The 18,991-nt window shown below is 45.8% G+C and overlaps 1 protein-coding gene across 6 annotated transcripts in view; it reads left to right on the top strand.

Annotated features, from left to right (window-relative positions):
- The window catches only part of LOC127579804 (fas-binding factor 1), an 83,855-nt gene that overhangs the window by 43,678 nt on the left and 21,186 nt on the right, over positions 1 to 18,991 (top strand). For all 6 annotated transcript variants that reach the window (XR_007957728.1, XM_052032748.1, XM_052032752.1 and 3 more), the window contains 5 exons: positions 4,320 to 4,487; positions 5,597 to 5,697; positions 8,421 to 8,627; positions 9,823 to 9,930; positions 18,510 to 18,649. Coding sequence is in view for 5 of the 6 variants with exons in the window: in XM_052032748.1 (XP_051888708.1) it covers positions 4,320 to 4,487; positions 5,597 to 5,697; positions 8,421 to 8,627; positions 9,823 to 9,930; positions 18,510 to 18,649 (724 nt within the window). In the remaining variant the exon portion in view is untranslated. The remainder of the gene's footprint in view (positions 1 to 4,319; positions 4,488 to 5,596; positions 5,698 to 8,420; positions 8,628 to 9,822; positions 9,931 to 18,509; positions 18,650 to 18,991) is intronic.

Raw genomic sequence — 18,991 nt, 5'->3', positions numbered from 1 at the left:
TTACTCGCTTAGCTGTTCACAGTAACAGAAATTTTGACCAGGAGTGCCCAAACTTTTGCATGCCACTGTATATGAAAAATGACAGACATCTCCCTGTTTGGTTCAGAATGAAAGCTCATCATAGGTATGAATCCGAATACTGCCACTGAGTGACATTAAGGCCAGTTGTTAAATAATTTGCTTTCTTTTGGCCTTCTGCAGACATTTTCCTGTAATGAATTAAATTTTGTCATCCAGAAGGAGAAGCAGGAATTGAAATAAGTAGGCCTGGAAATTCATCAGTGACCATGGGGGCACATTAAACTGTCCCTGTGCAATGCACCAACAACCATTTTCATTGTGGGCCTGTCACTTAAAAATTCAGCAGACCCCAAGGTGGGTGAGAGAGGTCTAGATGTTGGAACTTCTAATGGGGAGGCTGAGGGAGTGGGTGCGTGGTGGTTATAAGGGTAATGGTGATTAAGTTGTGGATCTGGACTTGGGGGAGTGATTGGACCTATGGTTTGGGGCCTGGAAGAGTGTTTGAATCTCTGGGGAGTGATCAGTGTTATGTACCAGCAACAATAGAAACACAACGAGCCATGTTAGAAACTATTATTAATAACTACTTGTAATAATAAGAAAAGTAAAAATGTTAGACGTTAAACATAGACCCCACAAATATAAAATCTAAGTGTGTGCGCAGCAAATTTCCAAACCCCAAGTCTAGGAATAGTTCTCAAAGTTCAGTTCAGCAGGTCATCAGGTAGAACGTGAGGAAAGGCTTTTGTGAAACCACAGTTGACTGGAGAGAGAACGTAGAGAAAACATAGAGAGAATTTACAAAATCCACATGTTCCCCGATGGAACCCCTACGACACCTCAATCACCGAAGATCTCCACTGCTTTGTTTTGAGGTATCTGCCACCCCGAGGGCATTCGGTATATGACCGCCCACAGAAATACCTGATTTCCAGTACAGGTTAGTGACAAAGTGGACTCCACTTGACTGCTCCAAAAATCCGTGCATGGATTGCAGTGACAGACACAGCTATTGTTTTTCATCCATTGATGCGGAGACCAGCAGTCAGTATCTGTCTGTCCCTCTCTCTCTCTCTCCCCCCCCTCTCTCCCCATCTCTCTCTTTCCCCCTCTCTCTCCCCATCTCTCCCTCCCCCCTTGCTCCCCCTTCGCTCCCCCTCTTCTCTCCCTCTCCCTCTCTCCCCCCTCCCCCTCTCTCCCCATCTCTCTCTTTCCCCCTCTCTCCCCATCTCTCTCTTTCCCCCTCTCTCCCCCCCTCCCCCCCTCTCTCCCCCCCTCCCCCCCCTCTCTCCCCCCTCTCTCCCCCCTCTCTCCCCCACCCCTCTCCCCCACCCCTCTCCCCCACCCCTCTCTCCCCACCCTCTCTCCCCACCCCACCCTCTCCCCCCCTCTCTCCCACCCTCTCTCCCCCCCTCCCCCTCTCCCTCCCTCTCTACGCAAACAGCCAGTACGCTCCAGTTATAGTCTTGCAATCCGAAGATCTCTCTCTCTCTCTCTCTCTCTCTCTCTCACACACACACACACACACACACACACACACACACACACACACACACACACACACACACACACACACACACCACTACTCTACTGTCCAGGTGCCTTAAAGGGACATTCACCAAGTAGCAGCCTGGCTCGTAACATCGGGGCTATGGATTAGGGTCTGGGGCAATGACCAGGTTTATGGATTGTGTTGAGAATAGGGAAATAAATAAAGGAGTCCTGCCTGAATTGGGCTCCCAGGGCCAGGCAGGGAAGTCCCCCCTTTAAAGCACCATGTGTAAAGTACCCGGTGATGAGCCTGCTTCAGAACCAGATGCACTAACTACTCTGCAGTGCTCAGGATGGAGAGCGCTGTGATTTGATGCATGTGTGAAATGGAAGATGTGTTATCAAGCGAGATTCATGACAAAGGTGCACAGTCAAGTTTCCAGGGTGGTCCAGTTCAACCCAGAATTGATGGCAATTGCATTCCATTTGGGTAAAAAAAACAATTTTCACATTCAGGGCACTGAGAAACAAAATCACTGTACATCGAAATTTCTAGGCTGAACTATTTTTCTTCTCCAGAGTGTGGCGACTCGTTGCAAGCTGCTCTCTACAGATCTACTCATTATGTTTACTAATACCAATACCTTACAGTCCAGGTGAAGGGTGTCAACCCGAAGTTACTGCAGCAGTTTATTTTGTTTTCCCACAAGATCACAGAAATCCAAAAGGCTTCACCACAGATGATTCGTAGAAATTTTCCACTTTACTATATTAGAATGCTGGAAGGTCATTCTGTTAAAACCTAGTAGGGTGACCCACTTGCATTTATTCAAGCCTTTACTAGATTAAAACATTTGTGGATGTTTCATCGCAGAAGTGTTAAACAAAACTTAACACCCAGTCTCAACATTTTGTACAAGATTAGGGGGTTGGGCATTTAAAACTGAGGTGTGTAGGAACTTCTTGTGAAAGGTGGTGAATCTCTGGAATTCTTTACCCTGGAGGGTTGTAGGGTCTGGATCACTGGGGGTGTTGAAAGAGGAAGTAGAAAAAGTTTTGAAAGTTCAGAGAATTGAGGACTATGGGGAACTGGCACAGAGGAGGAGATGAGGCTCTGGGGCAGATCAGCCATAATCATATCGCGTGACGGGGCAGGGTTGAGGGAGCGAGGGGCCACTTCTGCTCCTATTTCTTATGTTATTATGTTTTTATTTTGTTATTAGGATAGCTGACCAAAATCCTTAACAAAGAGGTTTTGAGGAAAGTCTTAAAGAAAAGTAAAGGGGTAGAGAGCTTTATGGAGGAAAATCCAGAGTTAATGACCAAGAAGTTGAAAACTTGGCCTGCAGTGGGTGGAGGAGTTAAAATCAGTGATATTAAATGGGCTAAAATCATGGAATAATAGAATATTGGAGCAGGAATTAGACTATTTGGCCCTTTAAGCCTGCTCTGCTATTCAGTTTGAGTGTGGTTGATCCATACCATATTCCTGTACTCTCCCCAAATCCCTTGAAGCCTTGTGTAGAAAGAAATTTACTTATCTCCTTAAGTATATTTGGCAACCTGACCTCCACAGCCCTCTGTGGTAAAAAAATTCCACAGGTTAACCACCCTCTGTGAAGAAAGGTCTTCTCACCTCAGTTCTAAATCTCTTGCCCTATAACCTGAGAGTGTTACCCCTCGTTCTAGACGTTCCAGCCAGACTACTCGACCTAACCTCTCCTCATATGTCAGGTCCACCATCCAAGGAATCAATCCACAGTTGGAGGGGTGAACAGAATTACCCAAAACTTGATAATTGTGTGCAGGAGATAGTTACAAAGATAGTGGGAGTTGACACCATAGAAGGATTGAAATCAAGGATGCAAATTTTAAAATCATGGTTTCGCTGAACCAGAAGCCATTGTAGATTAGTGTGCGCTGGGATCATATGCATGGAGCTCCACTCATTCTGCATTTTGCTCCGTGGAGATGTAGCCATGGAGTTATGCAGCAGGGAAACAGGCCCTTTGGCCCACTGAGCTCGTGCTGACCATCAAGCACCCATCTACACTCATACCATCTTTACTTTCCCCAAATTCCCATCAGCTTCCTCCAGATTCTACTACTACTCCTGTACACAGAATTACGTGGAAATTAGTGTGCAGGAGGTGGTTATTGGGGCCATGAAATAAGAATGAGAACTTTTAAATTAAGGCTTTAGAGTCATGAAGCGCAGAAACAGGCCCTTCAGCCCACCATGTCCATACTAACCACCAACTATCTATACTAATCTCATTTACCAGCTCTTGGTTCATACCTCCTATACTTCAATAATTCAAGTGCTTGTCCAGATGCTTCTTAAATGTGAGGGTCTCAGCTCCCACTATCTTCTCAGGCAGTGTATTCTTCCCCAGATCCCCTCTAAATCTCACCTTAACCTATGCCCTCTGGTCTTACACACCTCTGTCGCAAGGAAAAGTTTCTTACTATCTACCTTTGCTGGACTTTAATGTAATTCTCTTTTCTCTCCTCTGAACCAAGTGTCAGTAAAAGCTATTTTAATGTTCATCCAAATGCAGTGTAAACTTCCATTTTTTTCAGTTGAAAGGATTCTGTGTGAAGTAATTTGCAGCCAGTTTCTATTTTCAAATAGTAATTTAGCACAGGCGCCTGCATCAGAGAAGTTTTAAGGATATTCAGTATGGGAAAAGGGAGGCTCGTGTAAAAAATGCATGGTGGGGAAAGTATTATTTAGAAGTCATTCTTTGAAAATGTAGACCAATGTGGTACTACAGTTGAACTTTATAGAATATTGTGTTCTTCAGCTACTTCAATCAAAGTCTGAAATACGAGGTTCAAGCGTGGATGTGCCGAATGCTGTGGAACTGGAGAATAGATGGACAACCGTGCAGAAGAAACTGAAGTACAACGAGGCTGAGCAACAGGCAGCCCTGCAGGCTGCTGAGATCAAAATCATTGAGCTGGAGAGCAAGGTATCAGAGTGCTTCAGAGCTAAATTATTCACAAACATTACAGGGAGTAACTTAGGAGGTTCTGTAAATTGCACGGATGAAAAAATGGAAATGACAGAAGGATATACTGTAGGTAGCCTAAGTGAATGGGAGAATGAAGCTGTGGCTGATGGAGTTTCGCACAGGGCAGTGTGACATATTCACTTTGGATCAGAGCAAGATACTGTAAATCAGAATATTTTCTTAATGGTGGACTAGGAGCTGTGGGGGAGCAAAGGACTTTTCAGATACACTTCAATGACAGCTGAGCATTGGTACAAGAAGTAATAAAAGAGCCACATGGCGTGGTGGCCTATATTTCAAGGAGTCTAGAATGTAAAACTGACAAATGATGCTTAGAGCCTTGGCCAGATCCCCTTTGGAGTATTGCATTCCGTTCTGGGTACCGCAGGCCAGGAAGGATGTGAATGTTTAATGTTTGAATATACTCAAGACTAAGACCGGTGGATGTTTGGACACTAAGGGAATTGAGTGATATGGGATTGGACAGGAAATTGCCGCAATCATATATAAAACCAATTGTGATGTTACTTAAATACAAGAATAATGTAAAAATACTTTGAAATTGAGGTTTTGAATGAGTAGTTGAAAACAGACCAGTAAAAAGATATTATGCATTGGAGTTGTTTCATGCCATGAGTAGTACATTTTCAATTAATTTGTGTGTATGCAAAGTGATTTCTGTTCTAACTACAGCTAGTGTCAAGGTTCAACCTGACCTCTCTGAGAAGGAACTGCATATGAAGGATTCTTACCCAACTCTACAACAGAATCTGGCCAGACCAGATTGTCTGTTTTATGATCATGGGTTAACCCTGTTGCAAATTGAAAAACCAATACTAAATGTACAGTGTACATGCTAAGCAGAAAAGTACTCTAGTGTCACCAGGAAAATAGATGAAACAGACCTAAGTCTTTAATGTGGAAAGTAGAGACAGGGAGAGTTATTTCTTTTTCAAGAAATAACTAATTGTATTTCATTTTAGATTATTAACTAATTGTATTTCATTTTCCATAAAAACGTAGCTAAGAATTGTCATAAATTAATTTTCTGTTTGTGTCTACATAAGGTGAGAAAGCTGGAGCTGGAGCGAGAACAGCAAAGGACTCTACTGGGGAGCCTGCAGCAGCAACATAAGGAAGATCTGGAACTAATAGAAGATGCACACAGGTGAGGATGAATGTGCAGAGTAGGCAAAGGAAGAGGCAAAACTTTAAGCAGAGGCAAAGATCGTAGTATTATGGTAAAGAAACTCCAGACCAACAAAGGGGAAAAGATTCTGTTCAGATAAAAACTGGAGGAATCTGTCTTGTGTTTTCTTTTTAATTGGACGTGTTTTGGTGTACTATATTGCGTCAAATGTTTCTGAAAACTAGAAGGAGGCTAATGTAATCCCCAAACTTTAATCAGTCAAAATAGACACGTTCGACATAGGAAAGATGCTTCAAGGTATTATTAGGATGTAATATTTGATTATTTGGATAGGAAAGAATACATAAGGGATACAGCGTGACTTCAGAAAAAGAGGAAGTGTCTTACAAGTTTAATTTTTCTTAAGCCACCAAGATGTGGTTGAGTGAGGCCCCGTAGATGAACAAGCTGCACACAAGGTTCTTTCCTTAAAGTTCAAAGCATCTGGTATCGGTGACACTATATTGAGCTGAATTGAAAAATGGGTAAAAAGGAAAAAGGCGGAAAGTGGTTATTGGTGGCTTTTGATCTGTTTGGAGACAGGTGTCCACTGGTGTTTCACAGGGATCAGTGTTGGGACAACTGCTTTTTGCTTCTTAACCAATGATCTAAGTGTAGCTGTTAGAGCCATGTTCTGACCCGTGTGAGTGTTTAGACTCTAGTTGATGGTCAACTGCTTTAGATGGATTTGATGTGTTTGGAATTGAACGTGACATAAAAAATTGTTTAAAGATAGGATAAGACAACCGTGCAACATATATTCATCCTTAATGGAAAACCATTGGAAAAGGTAGAGAATGAAAATTCTAGTGCATAAATTTTCAAAACTTTACATATAATGCTCTGAAGCTGCATCTAATGAATAGGAACCGGAGAGAATTGATTTTAAGGCAAAGTCCTTATTTTTGTTCAAACTTTGTGGTCAGCTTGCTAGACTACTCTGTCTACTCTTGGTCTGGTGGTGTGGAGTCATTAGGAGGCATGCAGGGGATGCCATTAGGGTGACTTTCTAGCTTAGACTTCCTGGTTTTCAGAATTAGCTAAAGTAGCTTGAATTCTGCACTTTAAACAAAATGGGCAGATCTGATCAAAGTTTATAAAATGATGGGAACAGACGCTGTTCCAGTTGCATTCTGGAATACAATTGAATAACTTGCGAGAACCTGAGTCGTATTTTAGTTTAAGACCAGCTCTAGCTAAGATATCAGGATGTACTTCCTTTTCCAGAGAATAGTGGGCTTCTAGAGCATGGTGGATACTGAGTCAGGGAATTGCTTCGTGTGAGAGCTGGACCTGTTTTTCAGGCTGTGCTCAATATCACCTCTCCATTATCAGGATTAGAGTCATCTCCTGGACTAGTTTTGATCACTTAGATGTTGTGGCGAGGGATGCTCCAGAATTTTACTTTCCAAGTTGACCAGGATTTTTATCTGTCTTTTTTCATCTCTCAGTAGCAACCAGATAACTTCTCTTTATTTAGTGACTTTGTTGTAATAAAGTGGCCCAAAGCATTTCAAACTACGCCAAGCGAGCAAAAGCTGGATTCCAATGTAGATGATCAAAAGCATGACTAACAAATTTGATCTAAGAAGCCTCTTAAAGCAGGATGCTAGGTAGAGAGTCAAGGATGAGAGAAGAGAATTCCACAGCTTAGACCTTTAGCATCTGAAGGCATGGCTTCCAATTGTAGAAGGATTCAAATCAAGGACGTGCTTTAGACCCAAACTGAGTACAGAGATCTTGGGAAGTTGTAAGACTGAGTGAGATTGCAGAGACAGTGAGGGGCTAGGCCACGAATGGATTTCAAAACAAGAATGGTAATTTTAACGGCCCTGAATGAAGTTTCCTCTAGGCACAGTAGTGTAGCGGTTAGCGTAACGCTATTACAGTGCCAGTGACCTGGGTTCAATTCCGGCTGCTGTCTGTAAGGAGTTTATACGTTCTCCCCGTGTCTGTGTGGGTTTCCTCTGGGTGCTCCGGTTTCCTAACACATAAAAAGGACATGAGGATTAGGAAGTTGTGGGCATGATATGTTGGCGCCGGAAGCATGGCGACACTTGCGGACTGCCCCCAGAACACTCTACGCAAAAGATGCATTTCACTGTGTGTTTCAATGTACATGTGACGGATCAAGATTTCTTATTTCTTATCTTAAGCACTCCCAGGACAGGCATAGCACAGGCTAGATATCAAGTAAAGGTTCTTCTACATTGACCTGTGAGACATGATAGGATAGGTGATGCATTTTCTAGATATAGCACAATTGTTTTCCTTACTATGTTTGTGAACCCTGATCTTGGAACATTGACTGAAAGAAACATTTATGGGTTTGTCAGTGTTGAATTAAGGATACTTTTTCACACTGCATGCCCATACATGTTGGAAATTGGATTGAGATTGCCCCAGCTTTTGATAGCACTGAAGAAAATCTAGCTCACTCTTCTACTTAAAACTCTCCACGTGCTGTCCTGGTTGAACCTTGGTATTTAAAAGGAAATGATTTTGCATAAATGAGACTTGACATTAACCTGTCTCAGCTAATAAGAATCTATCAGCAAGCCTGATCCTTGTCACTGGAAGCCAACCCTCCTGTTTAGGGTGTGAACGCTGCCTTACTCTTCCTGCTACTGAGAATCCAGGTATTACAAGCTGGAGTGTAAAAGATTAGATTCACCATTTCTTCCCATCTTGCTCCCTTCCAGGAATCGCTTGAAGGTAATTGAGTTATCGTACCAACAGCAGGTGGCTAGACTGCAGGTTGAGAATCGGGATCTCTCTGAGCAGCACATGGCACGGCAACAGTGCCTGGATCGAGAGAGGTCAGAACTGGTCGCACGGTATCAGCGCAAACTCAGCGAGTTTGAGGAAGAGAAAGCCAACGAGAAGGAACGGCTCAGGGAACTACAACGGTGAGAGGAAGGTATTTAGTATAGACAGGCAGTGCCAAAAACTCTGCTGTTCCATTTACCATTTGTAACTGTTATGTACCAGCAACAATAGAAGCACAATGAGCCATATTTAAATGTTAAAATCTATTTATTAATAATTACTTGTGATAATAAGAGAAATAAAAACGTTAGATATTAAACATTGACCCCAAAATAAACTCGGAAGTGTGTGTGTGTGGCAAGTTCCCAAACCCCCAAGTCTAGGAACAGTTCTCAAAGTTCAGTTCAGCAAGTCATGAAGCAAAACGATGAGCTAAGGCTTCTGAAAACCACAGTAGAATGTAGAGAGTATCCACAAGTTCCACGATGAAACCCATACGACACCTCAGTAGCCGAAGACCTCCATTGTTTTGTTCCGAAATATCTGCCACACCGAGGGCACTCGATACGTGGCCGCCCACAGATATACCTGCTTTCCAGTACAGGTTAACGACAAAGTGGACTCCACTTGATTGCTCCAAGAATCCATACATGGATTGTATAGTGACAGTCACAGCTATTGTTCTTCATCCATCGATACAGCGACCGGCAGTCGGTGCCACCAACTCTATCTATCTATCTATCTATCTATCTCTATCTATCCCCTCTCCCTCCCCCTCTCCCTGGGCAACCGCCAGTACGCTCCAGTTATAGTCTTTTTTTCACTCACAGCAGTCTCACAGTAGTCAGATAAAGCCACACACACACTACTACACTACTGTCCAGGTGCCTTAAAGGGACACTCACCAAGTAGCAACCTGGCTCGTAACATAACAAATAAAGCTCTATGACTTTATCTTTTGCCAAGAACTTTCTCTTCCATTTCCAGATTCTTTTGATTGATTCTTTGCTGTAGGTTCTCCACCCAGTTTTTGCTGCAGTTTCTATGTTCCCTGTTCTGTGTTTTATGTACTAAACATTAGGAGCCAATTGACAATATTGCATCACAGCTCCTTCTGTCTTCCCCCATGGACATGTATCTGCATTCACCAGTAGGGACCACTGGTGGAAATTGTCCAGCTTTTAATTAAAATTAGTCATCATCAGAGAAATGAAGATCGAGCTTGAGATAAAAGGGAGCTTCAGGTGTTTTATGACAGGAAAATGGGCAGGATAAAAAAAAAAGAATTGTTTATTTTACTTATGAACTTGACCCTTGCCTGCCTATGATTTGCAGACAGTCAGTTGCGGAAATGCGAAGAGAACATGAAGAGCAGCTACAGCACGTGAAACAACTGAAGGAGCAGGAGATTGATGCAGTCACCAGTGCATCCTCACATACAAGGTATGATCTGAGTGCTTAGTAACAGTGAACAATTGGTGCAGCTCGAGGCTCCTGGTGAATAAATAGAAAGGGTCTGTCATTGTAGCCATGCAGTAAGGGACTGTGATACCGAAGGAGGAGAACAAAGGGCAGATTTTTCTTTACTCATTCTCAGATTTTGCCTTTTGCTATTTATTGTCCATCTGTGGCGACCCACCTTCCACGCAGGCAAACCGGCTCCGAAAACGGCATGCACGTCGGCAGAGAGGCCAGCCACAAAATGGTGCTGGGCCGCCTTCTCCACCATCGAGGGGAGGAAGCCCACGCATGGGAAGAGGTTCTGGTGGCAAACCTCTGACGTCATCGCCACCCAGAGAGGGCGGGAACTTAACTGTTTAAAAGCCAGTGCGGCGAGGTTCGCAATAAACCAGTCTCAAGTGCAACCTACCGACTGTGTGTCGTTATTCCTAGCTCAGTACGTAGCCCATCGCTACGTTGTTGACCCCAACAGTCCAAACGGGATTTGGACTGAAGATGATCAACTCTTCGTCCATTCACACAGTTTTGCTAAAACTGCCACCCTTCTGGAGGCTACGACCACGCTTGTGGTTTGACCAAGCAGAGGCCCAGTTCCAGATTCGGCAGATATCTTCTGATTCCACACGTTACTATTACGTGGTGAGCTCCCTTGACCAGGAGACAGCCGCCCAGGTTGAGGATTTCATACAGTCGCCCCCGGAGGAAGGCAAATATGCAGCATTCAAAGCACTGCTCATAAGGACCTTTGGCCTCTCACGGCGGGAGTGAGGTGCCCGCTTGCTGCACCTCAATGGTTTGAGAGACAGGCCACCATCAGCATTAATGAACGAGATGCTGGCCCTGGCTGACGGACACAAGCCCTGCCTCATGTTCAAGCAGGCGTTCCTAGAGCAACTGCCCAAGGATATACATCTGCTACTGGCCGAAGTAGATTTCAGTGACCCCTGGAAGGTGGTGGCCCGGGCAGACGTGCTGTGGAAAGCCAAGAAGGAAAGCGGGGCGTCCGTCGGACAGATTACCAAGCCACGTGCCCAACGGCAGGACAGGCCAGGCCCGGCAACGGAGCACACACAACCCAGAGGCAGGAGTGAGGAGGCCAATGCACAGTGGTGTTTCTACCACCAGTGGTGGGGCACAGAAGCCCGCCGGTGTCGCCCGCCCTGTGAGTTCCTGGGAAACGCCAAGGCCAGCCGCCGCTAATGGCTACGGCGGCTGGCCACCAGGACAGCCTCTTGTACGTCTGGGACAAACAGTCGGGATGCCGCTTCTTGGTCGACGCCGGAGCGGAAATCAGCGTCTTACCCCCGATGGGGTATGACACCCGCAACAGGGAGCCAGGACCCACCCTGAAGGCCACAAACGGTAGCACGATACGAACCTACGGCATCCGCCCAGTGCAGTTGCAGTTCGGCGCCAGCCGGTTCATGTGGGAGTTCACACTGGCCGCCGTGGCCCAACCACTCCTAGGGGCGGACTTCTTGCGAGCTCACAGCCTACTGGTCGACTTGCACAGGAAAAGGCTGGTCCATGCCAAGACTTTCCAGATGTTTTCCTTGGGCGAAGCCAAGTTGCCGGCCCCACACCTGGACTCCATCACGCTGTCGGACAACGAGTTCACCAGGATCCTGGTGGACTTCCCATCGGTTCTGGCACCGCAGTTCACGGCAGCCATCCCCAGACGTGGAATACAGTACCACATTCCGACCAAGGGACCACTACTCCACGCCCGCGCACGACGGCTTCCCCGGACAAGCTCCACCTGGCGAAGGAAGAGTTCAAGAGGATGGAGGAATTGGGGATCATACGGAGGTCAGACAACTCATGGGCCTCCCCCCTGCACATGGTTCCCAAAGCAGCCGGGGGCTGGAGACCATGCGGCGACTACTGTCAACTGAACGAGGCTACAACACCAGACCGCTACCCCGTGCCGCACATACACAACTTTGCAGCAAACCTGCACAGGGCAAGCGTCTTTTCCAAAGTGGACCTCGTCCGGGGATACCATCAAATCCCGGCACACCCTGAAGACATTCCCAAGACAGCACTCATTACCCCGTTCGGCCTGTTCGAGTTCCTCTGAATGCTGTTTGACCTGAAGAATGCCGCACAGACATTCCAGCGGCTAATGGATGCGGTGGGACGCGACCTGGACTTCACGTTCATCTATTTGGACAATATCCTCATAGCCAGCAGAAATCATTAGGAGCATCTGTCCCACCTCTGCCAGCTCTGCTCCCGCCTGTTGCCAGTTTGGACTGGACACCATCGACTTCCTGGGCCACAGGATTACCAAAGACGGGGCAACACCCCTGCCCGACAAGGTAGACGCGATCTGCCACTTTGCCTGGCCCAACACAGTCGAAGGCTTGCAGGAGTTTGTGGGTATGGTTAACTTCTACCGCCGTTTCCTCCCCTCAGCAGCCCATGTCATGTGCCCTTTGTTCACCCTGATGTCGGGTAAAGGCAAGGACATTACTTGGGACGAAGAGGCCGCGGCCGCTTTCGTTCAAGCCAAGGAAGCCTTGGCAGACGCCGCGATGCTGGTGCACCCCAGAACGGACGTTCCAACCGCCCTTACAGTGGACTCATCAAACACAGCAGTCATTGGGGTGCTGGAGCGACTCATCGAGGGGCACTGGCAACCCCTGGCGTTCTTCAGCAGGCACCTGCGGCAACCCAAACTCAAGTACAGTGTCTTTGACCGGGACCTGTTGGCGCTATATCTGGCAATCCGACATTTCAGGTACTTCTTAGAGGGCAGGGCCTTCACCGCGTTCACGGACCACAAACCGTTGACCTTCGCGTTCACGACGGTGTCCGATCCCTGGTTGGCCTGCCAGCAGCAACATCTGTCCTACATCTCCGAGTACACGACGGACATCCAGCATGTCTTGGGAAAGGACAACGTCGTGGCGGATGCACTCTCCAGGCCAGCTATCCAGGCCCTGTCCCAGGGTGTGGACTATGTAGCACTGGCGGAGGCGCAGCAGGCAGATGACGAGTTGCCCAGCTACAGGACCGCAGTCTCGGGTTTGCAGCTGCAGGACTTCCTGGTAGGCCCAGGTGGGAGGACCCTCCTGTGCGACGTGGCTACTGGCCAACCTTGCCCCATTGTCCCGGCAGCCTGGCGGCGGCGAGTTTTCGACTCCATACACGGCTTGGTGCACCCATCTATCAGGACAACCGTCCGGATAGTCTCCAGCAGGTTCGTGTGGCACGGCCTTCGCAAACAGGTCAGTGAATGGGCCAAAACGTGTGCTCAGTGTCAAGCGGCCAAGGTGCAGCGGCACACCAAAGCCCCGCCGCAACAGTTTGAACCCACCCGCTGGAGGTTCGACCACATTCATGTGGATATCGTGGGGCCCCTGCCAGTGTCGAGGGGAGCGCAGTACCTCTTAACTATGGTAGACCGGTTCATGAGATGGCTGGAGGCGGCCCCGCTCACTGACACCACCGCCGATTCCTGCGCCTGAGCGCTGATTGCAACCTGGGTAGCATGCTTCAGGGTACCGGCCCACATTACCTCCAACAGAGGCGCCCAGTTCACCTCCAGCCTGTGGTTGGCTGTGGCCAGCCTGTTGGGAGCATGGTTACACCACACAACTGCCTACCACCCACAGTCGAATGGACTAGTGGAACGTTTCCACTGTCACTTAAAGTTGGCTCTCATGGCCCGCCTGAAAGGGCCTGACTGGGTGGACAAGCTCCCCTGGGTCCTGCTTGGAATCCGCACAGCACCCAAAGAGGATTGGCACACCTCGTCGGCTGAGCTGGTGTACGGCGCGCCCCTGGTCGTCCTGGGGGAGCTCATATCAGCCCCAAGGGGGCAAGAGGAAGAACCCTGGCAGTCCTGGACAGACTACGCGAGAGGCTCGGCAACCTGGCCCCTGTACCGACTTCACGGCACGGACAGATCCCGACCTGTGTACCCAAGGACCTGCAGAACTGTAAGTTTGTATTTGTACGGAGGGGCGCACACTGGACACCGCTACAGCGGCCGTACAAGGGGCCGTTCAAGGTGCTCAGGAACAAAGGGTCCATTTTCGTTCTAAACATTGGGGGGAAAGAGGAGGTTTTCACGGTGGACCAGCTCAAACCGGCCCATGTGGACTTGGCGCAGCCGGTTGAGGTTCAGGCTCCGCGGCGCAGAGGCAGACCGCCCAAACAGTGACTGATCCAGTCTGTGGACTTCGGGGGGGGGTTATGTGGTGACCCACCTTCCATGCAGGCGAACCAGCTCCGAAAACGGCACGCGCGTCAGCAGAGAGCCCAGCCACAAAATGGCGCTGGGCCTTCTTCTCCACCAACGAGAGGAGAAAGCCCGTGCGTGGGAAGAGGTTCTGGTGGAGCACCTCTGACGTCATCGCCGCCTGGAGAGGGTGGGAACTTAACCGTTTAAAAGCCAGCGTGGCGAGGTTCACAATAAACCAGTCTCGAGTGCAACCTACAGACTGCGTGTTGTTATTTCTAGCTAAGTGCGTAGCCCGTCGCTACACATCCTTAAATTGAATGACTTTATTTGTGTTTGTAGAATACGTTTGAAATAAGGATTGAAACAGTATGCTGTGGAACTTGTCTAATGAGACAGTGTTACTTAGTAATCTCATAGCAAAGGATCCTCTTGGGAAGAGTATTAACAATCACAATGTATTAAAATTCACAATGAGTTTGATTGTTAAAGCTTTGGCATAAAGAATAAACTAATGGGAGATTAGGAAATTAGCTTGAAATGTAGGATGTTAAGTGAGCAATGAGATACATTTAAATAAATATTTTAACATTCCAGAGAGAAATAATAACTCATTGGAAAACCACTAAACAACATTAAGGCTTACAGGGTTGCAAAGTCTGAGGCTTGGGAGGATACCAAAAAATTTGTCAGGAAAAAAAACTGAACGTGAGAGTAAAATAGCTCAAAATTTAAGAACAGATTATAAAAACTTATACATATTTAAAAAATGGGGAGGGAAGAGTAGATTCCTTAAAGGGTGAGACAGGAGATATTGTGATGTGGAACAAGAGAAGGTTGTGTTATTAAACAAGTATTTTGTATTTGTTTTCACATGGATATGAAAAGCATTCCAGAAACAGCAGGAAACCAGGGGGTAATAATCATGAGGAACATAAAGTAGTTAATTTCAGTAAAGGAAAGTTCTAAAAACTGACAAATCTCTTGGAGCTGATAGCCCAAATCCCAGGGTGCTAGCAAAAGATAGATGCAAAATGGTGAATACATTGGTGGTAATCTACTAAAATTTACTCTAGAATAGTCCCAGCAGACTGGAAAAGAGCAAATGTAACACTGCTATTGAAGAAGAGGGAGAAAGGAGACAGAATTGCACGTCAGTTAGCCTGACCTCTGTTGTTGGGAAAATTCAGTCCATTATTAAGGAATGGATAACAGAACACCTGGAAGAGTTTAATGGGATGAGGCAGAGTCAACATGGGTTTATGAAAGGGAAATCATGCTTTAGAAATTTATTAAGAGCTTTCTGAGGAGGAGTACAGCAGAGTTACTGAAGAGGAACCAGTGGATGTGGTTTATTTAAATCTCCAAAAGACATTTAATAGGAGACCACATAAAACATTGCTATGCAGCATAAGAACTCATGAGGTTGGCAGTAAATATATAACCGTGGAAAAATGCACTGATTGATAACAGACAGCAGAGCTATTTTCATGACAGGCTGTAATTAGCCACAGGGATCAGTACACAGGCATCAGATATTTATGGTCTACATTTATAACTTGGATGAAGGGACTGATTATAATTGTCCAAGTTTGCTAAAGATACAAAGTTAGGTGGTAATGATAGTTGTGAGAAGAATGGAGAATGCAAATGACACTCCGCAGAGAGTGCTGTGCTAGATTGCAGCAAGACCTTAAAGCCTGTAGCAGTGTGGACTTTGTGGTCAGTAGCAAAAGAGAAGGCTTCAGCACCAACGGGGAAGAGAAATGCACAAAAAGATTGAGTGACCTTTGTGGGATGGAGTTCCCATCATATATTGGGTGCTCCAAGACACCAGTGCAGGGCAACACCGGTGTTCCATAGCTGTTTCAGGTGAGTGGAGGAAAGTTCAGGGGAGATGTCAGAGGTAGGAGTTTTACACAGAGAGTTGGGGGTGCCTGGAATGCACTGCCGGGGGTGGTGGTAGGGTCATTTAAGGGACTATTATAAAGGAACATAGCGGAAGTGGTGGATGCGGGTTCAATTGTAACATTCAAGAGAAGTTTGGATAGGTACATGGATGGGAGGGGTATGGAGGGTGATGGTCCAGGTGCAGGTGGATGGGACTAAGCAGAAAACCAGGCTGGCATGGACTAGATGGGCCAAAGGGCCTGGTTCTGTTTTGTAGTGCTCTATAACATGGATGAAAGAAAAATAGAGGGTTATGGGAGGTGAAGCAGAGAGGCGGATAGGCTGAATGGGGATAAGGTTTACATAGGTCGGCACAGCATTGTGGGCCGAAGGGCCCGTACTGTGCTGTACTGTTCTATGTTATGTCATTAAGCTGGTTGGCCAACCTTTCATCTAAAAGAATTGCCATAGATAACAAGGAAAATTAACTCTCATCATCATTATTACTGCAGAATGCAGGCCAATAACTTTGAGTAGTTGACAGTTAGGTGAGCAGTGAGCACCATCATACTCAGTTAAGTGCAAATCTGGGCCACTGTTTGGTTTGGAGGTTTATTAGGAATGCTGTAACATTCTGGGCAGTAAGTTCACAATTTCACTGAGTAACTGAGACACCATCCCCGTGGGGTGGGAGGGGTCAGACATTTCGGCATAAAGAGAAGTAAAAATGTGGTAAATTGTTCTCATTTAATTAAACCCTCAATTGCTCTTTGGTGAGTGTGGTAACTGTCCACTGCTACTATCCCTTTATCATTTCTGTGAAAGTCGACCCACGCTGTAATTAAGCAGACAACAGCAGAACCAAGGAGTGTACAACTAATGCTTTATTAGTTTAACGCTAGCGGGAGTGAGGGATACAGAGAAAGAGTAAACAGTGTAACCCGATCTCTGTACTGATCCCCACTCAGAGATTTACAGGTTAGTGTCCCTCCTTTTATACTTAATCCGTGGGAAGCCTCTGTGGGAAGTTGCACGTACTAGGGCGGTTGCTTACAGCAAACTTGTAGCAAAGCAAGATATGCCTTAAACATTTCTTTGTTTCTCACCAGCACTTGCAAACTTGCAGCCATAACTGTAGTCACCCCGTGGTTGAAGCAATATCACGCCATGGTTGAAGGAAGAATAGCTGCACACCATTAACCCTTACATGTCCAGTTTAACCCTTACATTTCCAGTTACCTTTTACAATTCTATTATTGAAGAGCAGAAGAAAAGAACTTCATGAAATCTCAGCATTCCACTGCCAACCTGCAAGTTGACAGGGACACTGATTCACTCTGTTCCGCACACGAAGGAGGAGTTGGTTGCAGGTGCTTGCTTTCTCATTAGGATTACTGAAGCCCACTTGTCTGAAACCTGTAATATGAAGCAGCAACTAACAAAGCAAACAATGTTCCATATAGAGTTAGAACCACCCCTGGAATAATATGTCCACCTCTGTAACTCGTACAGCTGGCATACTATTGAAATGTTCATGAAGGAGAGGATTTTGTTGTCTGCACAAGTGAAATAAATGAACTATAAAGCTGAAGGTTGGGAAGAAAGCTCTTCTGAGAGGCCTGATGGTTCTCCTTTGCCGTTTTTGGGAGGCAGGACGTTTTTTTAACCACAGGCTATAATTGACCGTAAGGAAATAATCCTAATTCTTAGCCAGTGCTTAGGGACCGGAGGCCTCTAGTCTCTTCCCCTACAAATTCCTTTAACTAAAGGGAATTGTTTTAGTGGGGCAAATGATCTATTGTGCATGTCAACATTAGTACACTCTGATCCTGTTCCCAGCAGTTCCCCAGACACCCTCATTTTTTAACTGGATTTTGTTTGATGGTGATCAAATTTCTCAGTCGAGTTTTCCTTTTCTGAACACAGTGCTCTGCAACCTTTGAAGTGCATCTCTACTGCACTATAGCGACCAGCAAAATCATCTCTGATCACAGATTAAACCTATCAAATCAAAATTAATTTCTCCTTGTTACAACAGGAGTGGGGTCCTCATCGACATTATATGAACTTCTAGTTTCTGCCGTAGACAAAGAGATCATGTATGTAATCGAGAAGCCAATTACTGGAATTTAATGAAGGTTTATATTGGAGAATATGGATGACCAAAACTGAGTTAGGTGCAGTGGGAATCTAATAAAGAGCATCACATTGTTTATGTGTGGACTGACGAATATGCAGGAGTGATTTATAAATAACTGAAAGATTTGATTGATTCACAGTGGAATAATGATACCTGGGAGTGAATTCTAGGCTGGAACATAATAGGGTGATTTGGATGGTTTAAAATGTACCACAATAGATTATAATCTGTAATTTAAGAAGTGTTATGAATTGATAATTTATTTGGTAATTTTTAAAGCTCCTGCTTTAGAATATCCTTGACTTAATGTCACATATAATTCTTTGCCTTCCTGTCCTGTAGGTCGCTCAATAGTATCATTGAGCAAATGGAAGTCTTCTCTGGGAAGCTGAATGATCTCTCCTATAAAGTGGAAAGCACTCATCAGAGCACGTCCCACGAGATGGAGGTCAATGCACGGTTACGAGATGAGCAGCAGCGAGGTAGATGTGCAATGGGGATTAATTATTTACTAATGAGTAAAGCTGAATTCTCAAAACTCTTCATCCATGTATATACTTGTCGCACCTTTTGTAATGTAAAGTTCTTTATGACTATTGAAACACCACCGATGTAATGATGCTATCGCACGACTTGTGCATTAACAGCAATATGATAGTAACCATGCAGTCTGTTTTAGTGCGTTTGGACAAGAGATAAATATCGGCCAGGTATTCCTTGCTCATTTTCAAACAGCCTTGGGATATTTTGTATCCATCTAACCCAGAAATGACTGAAGTACTACTGACAGAACCACAGTTGACAGAAAATATCGGGGGTGGGGG

Source organism: Pristis pectinata, chromosome 18, assembly GCF_009764475.1.
Source record: "Pristis pectinata isolate sPriPec2 chromosome 18, sPriPec2.1.pri, whole genome shotgun sequence".
Classification (NCBI taxonomy): Eukaryota; Metazoa; Chordata; class Chondrichthyes; order Rhinopristiformes; family Pristidae; genus Pristis; species Pristis pectinata.
This window is presented reverse-complemented; position numbering and strand designations above follow the sequence as displayed.